The following is a 5,000-nucleotide window of genomic DNA, read 5'->3' as shown; positions in this document are numbered from 1 at the left end:
GTGAGGGAAAGTGGAGCTGGGTCGATGGAACAGACTTTGAATCGACTGAGCAGTAAGAACTCAGACATGAATCAGCTCGAACCCCGAGCCATTAACCTGACCACAAATCTTAATCTGTTATCTGTAACCTTAAATCCTGAGCCATTATCTCTAACCTCAAATTGTGGATCAATAACTGGAATTTCTGCCAAACTCTTTAACCCAAACCCTAACCCCATATTATCCTCAAATCCATCATTACCTTCATCTCAAATCTCAGGCTAAACATAAACATTGGTAGATGGCTGTCTGCGTATGTGTTTATGTGTGTGTCTTGTGTGTGTGTGTGTGTGTGTGTGTGCAGTTTCTGGGACGATGGCCAGCCAGATGACTGGCACCAGCGTATGAATGGAGAAGACTGTGGGCAGATTCATCAAAAAAACCTCTATATAACAACACACGACAGGCGGTGGAACGATGCTGACTGTACACTAAGTTATAGATATGTATGTGAGAGACCTGCTTAGTGGACACACACACACACACACACACACACACTGTGACCACAAACATAAACCGAGTTTATGTTCACAAAAACAAAAATACAATCCTGCTTATTAACATGACATCTCATCTTACATACTTTTCTAATCGGTTTCTTCAGTCAGAGTAAATATTCACTAATCAGCAGTCATTTGCTAATCTGTGTAATGTTGTGTGAAAAAATAAAACCATGATAAAGATACAAATCCTTGTGATGTTTTTTAAAGTCTTTAAAACACTTCATCAGTGAAATGATCGTAGTGAAACTGCATGTGTGGAATTGGCCTGGATGGTGTTGTAAGGTGTTCACGGGGTGCTGTGGTTACTACCATTCAAAAGTGCTCCTAGGAAGAACTACCACTGATCCGCATACAGGGTGACTGGCATGTGAAGACTAGTCCATCAGATCCCACATAACAGCTGCTGTAACACCAACTGCTGAAAAAGTAAACATCATAGCTTGCTGCATATGGAGCTGCATAGCGTCAGAGTGACCACGCTGACTCCTGAACACCACCCAAAGCATGTGAGCACAAAACTGGGCCATGGAACAGTGGAGAAAGGAGGCCTGGTCTGATCATTCACTTTTTTTTGGTGGAGGCCAGGCACCTCTTCACCCCACACACCCCTCACACACACTCTTCACCCCACACACCCCTCACACACACTCTTCACCCCACACACCCCTCACACACACTCTTCACCCCACACACCCCTCACACACACTCTTCACCCCACACACCCCTCACACACACTCTTCACCCCACATACCCCTCACACACACTCTTCACCCCACATACCCCTCACACACACTCTTCACCCCACACACCCCTCACACACACTCTTCACCCTCCTGCTGTCTCGGAAAAGGTACTGAAGCATTCGGGCCTCACGACCAGACTGTGTAACAGTTTCTTACCACAAGCCATCAGACTCCTTAATTACTGAACTGTACTGAGCACAACACACACACACACACACACACATCAACTGTATGCACTGCACAGACCTACACTAAATACACTCACTTCCATTATACATCCATCAAACTGTTTTGCACGCCATTGCTCTTTGCACACACTGTCTTACATTTTGGTCTTTTGCTGTTTTGCACAATTCTTTACATTATCTCAGAGACCTGCTGCTATAACACTGTGTTCATTCCAGTATTACTGCACACGCAATATTGTCTGAACTTACAGTATTTACACTGGCGCTGTTTCTGTTTATTGTCTTTTGTGTATTGTCTTGTAATTTTTGTCTTGTCTGTCCTGTCTGTCTTGTCCTACACTGTGTACACCAGGTTACACAGATGCACTTTATGTATCTAGGACACTTACTAAGTCCTTATAGCTCTGTCTTTGTTTTATGTAGCTTCATGATCCTGGAGAAACGTCGTCTCATGTCACTGTGTACTGTAACAGCTACATATGGTTGTAATGACAATAAAAGCTTCTTGACTTGACTTGAACTGAAAGGTCTGAGGTCTGAGGAGAACGCTGTATATAACTCTCAAATCTCTCTTATACAATAACAATTAATAAAATCTTCCTAATGTTCTGATTTTGGGGTAAAAATGTTTCATTGAAATCTAGGTGCTTTAATATACATAAAAATCTGTTGTTTTTTTTTCAGGTCGTTTTTCAGCTTGGAGTAACGATGATATAAAACATGACGAAACAAAGTGATGATTTCAAGATCTGTTCCAATCTATGTCTGAAACTGAAAAGTGAATGTGTGTGTGTTTAGAACAGAGAGTAAGGAGCTGAGAAGAGAAGTGGTAGATGATTTAATGGCTAGTCCTTGGGCCAGGGTTTTTTTTTTGCCGTATCAGCTTTTTCTGTTATTTCATCTGGCCTTTTCTCACTCCTCCTCCTCATCCCTTGTTCTTTTCAAGGCTTTACAGCAGCAGTAAGTTCTCACTCTTTCAGAATCATGCATCTGTCCTGGATTCTTCTGATGACCACAGGTGAGTGTGAAACTCTCTCTTTCTCTATCACACTACAACGCTGCTGAAGAACTACAGACATATTAAAAGTGATTATAAAAGGATGGACATATGCAGTGACGCAGTGTTACACTGATGTGACGTTGTGTTAATGTTGTGATGGTGTATGTTAGTGTTGTGATGTAACACTGATCATGTTTCCCCCCTGCAGTGTGTGTGGTGTGTGGCGAGTTTCAGCCTCGTGCACTCTGGCAGTTCGGTAAAATGATCATGTGCGTGCAGCCGGACGTGGATCCGTTCATTTACAACAACTACGGCTGTTACTGTGGGTTTTCTGGATCTGGATCTCCTAAAGACCAAATTGATCAGTATGTATTAAATATCCCCACTGTTACCATAACAACCAACATAACAGCCACCATTTTATTCATTGATAAGTCAGTTAGCTAGATACATTCCACCTGTTTAAGTCCTTATCTTGTCTCAGAAATCTCTATTGTGTATTCTATAAAACCAGATAAGGGGGCGGAGTTATGTTTACATCAGTTTGTTATGTCACTAAACAGGTTTAACAGCTTAGAACCAATCAGATGTTGACATTCAAATTATGAGATTGTAAATGAGGAACCAACAAATGTTTACACACAGACGCTAATTGTACACTAAGCTAGCTAACGTTGAGACCAACATGGCAGCAGAGGTTGCCATGGTAACGTTATATTCTGACAGGTTTATCTGAAGATGATGATGATGATGTAAAAACCAGAGTGTCTTCACACTTAAGGTGCTGTCTGCTACACGATAAGTGCTACGAGAACGCTCGGAAACATCCAGAATGTCCCGGTGTAGCCAACCTGCCGTATGTCAAAGTGTACAACTTCAGCTGTTCTGATAAAACCATCACCTGTTCAGGTAAACACACATCAGCTCAAACACACACACACACACACGATGATTTGTTAGTGTCTTCAGATCTTTGTATCAACATGTTTGTGTGTTTCTTTGTGTGTGTGTGTCCAAAGCCTCCAATGATAAATGCCAGGCCAAAGTGTGTGAGTGTGATCAAGTCGCTGCAAACTGTTTCTCTCAGAATAATCACACTTACAACCCCAACTACAAAAACCTCCCGAGTGAAGAGTGCAAGAACTGAGAGACACCACACCCTGGGACTAAACACCACACTAACACCCTCTCTGTCAACTATACACCACACTAACACCTTCTCTGTCAACTAAACACCACACTAACACCTTCTCTGTCAACTAAACACCACACTAACACCTTCTCTGTCAACTAAACACCACACTAACACCTTCTCTGTCAACTAAACACCACACTAACACCCTCTCTGTCAACTATACACCACACTAACACCTTCTCTGTCAACTATACACCACACTAACACCTTCTCTGTCAACTAAACACCACACTAACACCTTCTGTCAACTAAACACCACACTAACACCTTCTCTGTCAACTAAACACCACACTAACACCTTCTCTGTCAACTAAACACCACAATACCTTCTTACTTAACTAAACACAACGGACACAGAAAGAATAAAGCAGCAACTTTAATGGCCGTGTTCTCTTGTGTTGATGACAGTGAAAGACTGTGTGGTTTGGGACACGCCCACAAATTATAAAGTGAGTGACGTGACATACGGCTAAGTACGGTGACCCATACTCAGAACTCTGCGTTTAACCCATCCAAAGTGCACACACACAGCAGTGAACACACACACCGTGAACACACACACAGCAGTGAACACACACACCTTGAACACACACCCGGAGCAGTGGGCAGCCATTTATGCTGCGGCGCCCAGGGAGCAGTTTGGGGGTTCGGTGCCTTGCTCAAGGGCACCTCAGTCGTGGTATTGCCGGCCCGAGACTCGAACCCACAACCTTAGGGTTAGGTGTCAGACTCTCTAACCTTTAGGCCACGACTTCCCATTGTCTTTAAATAAAAACCATATTCCGAACATTTAGGAAAGCTTTATTCAACAATTTACTCATTTACTAAACAGCAAGTTTCACTTGTTCAGTATAAACTTTCACTCGTGTACTGAACGTACATTATAAAAATATTTCATAAAACATTAAAATTCAGCAAAGTAAATAAAACAGTGGCAGAAAATCTCTTACTCTTAAACCTAAACACTGACACAGGCTTTAAGATGCTAATCAGGCTAATCCTGTATGGGAATGTAGCATTCATCAGTTATACCATAATCGAGTTTGGTAAATACAGCAGCTTTGTGTCTTTGGTGATTTCCTCCTCACTGCGTGTGTGTGTGTGTGTGTGTGTGTGTGTGTGTGAATAGCATTGATGGCATGAGTCTGAGACATAGCCACGTATAAAATGTGAGCGTGATGAAGCTCAGATAGGTTTGTACAGCAGTGTAGTGACGTATTTCTTCCTGTAGCGATGCGTAGCGCTGAGGACCATCACGCCATCCTGAGGGAACAAATGACAGGCAGTTAGATTCAATGCCATTATTAAATCCTAGCTAAGTGTCACCATGAG

At 42.5% G+C, this 5,000-nt stretch overlaps 3 protein-coding genes across 4 annotated transcripts in view; 2 read left to right on the top strand and 1 right to left on the bottom strand.

The window, feature by feature from the left end:
• Nucleotides 1-728, top strand: part of LOC132853371 (asialoglycoprotein receptor 1-like) — a 3,414-nt gene extending 2,686 nt beyond the window's left edge. For both annotated transcript variants that reach the window (XM_060881055.1, XM_060881056.1), the window contains exons 7-8: nt 1-52; nt 344-728. The exon at nt 1-52 is cut by the window's left edge and continues 64 nt beyond it. In XM_060881055.1, coding sequence (XP_060737038.1) covers nt 1-52; nt 344-506 — 215 coding nt within the window. In that variant the 3' untranslated portion in view covers nt 507-728. The remainder of the gene's footprint in view (nt 53-343) is intronic.
• Nucleotides 729-2,381: 1,653 nt separating this feature from the next.
• On the top strand, nt 2,382-4,048 carry pla2g1b (phospholipase A2, group IB (pancreas)). Its single transcript, XM_060881057.1, has 5 exons — nt 2,382-2,491; nt 2,682-2,838; nt 3,255-3,382; nt 3,493-3,640; nt 3,682-4,048. Exons 1-4 carry the CDS (start codon nt 2,458-2,460, stop codon nt 3,618-3,620), a joined length of 447 nt encoding a protein of 148 aa, XP_060737040.1. The 5' UTR covers nt 2,382-2,457; the 3' UTR covers nt 3,621-3,640; nt 3,682-4,048.
• Nucleotides 4,049-4,453: 405 nt separating this feature from the next.
• prkab1b (protein kinase, AMP-activated, beta 1 non-catalytic subunit, b) overlaps nt 4,454-5,000 on the bottom strand; it is a 4,363-nt gene continuing 3,816 nt past the window's right edge. Inside the window, exon 8 of the mRNA XM_060881054.1 lies at nt 4,454-4,931. Coding sequence (XP_060737037.1) covers nt 4,854-4,931 — 78 coding nt within the window. The 3' untranslated portion in view covers nt 4,454-4,853. The remainder of the gene's footprint in view (nt 4,932-5,000) is intronic.

This window comes from Tachysurus vachellii, chromosome 11 (genome assembly GCF_030014155.1).
Source record: "Tachysurus vachellii isolate PV-2020 chromosome 11, HZAU_Pvac_v1, whole genome shotgun sequence".
In the NCBI taxonomy this organism is placed as follows: Eukaryota; Metazoa; Chordata; class Actinopteri; order Siluriformes; family Bagridae; genus Tachysurus; species Tachysurus vachellii.
This window is presented reverse-complemented; position numbering and strand designations above follow the sequence as displayed.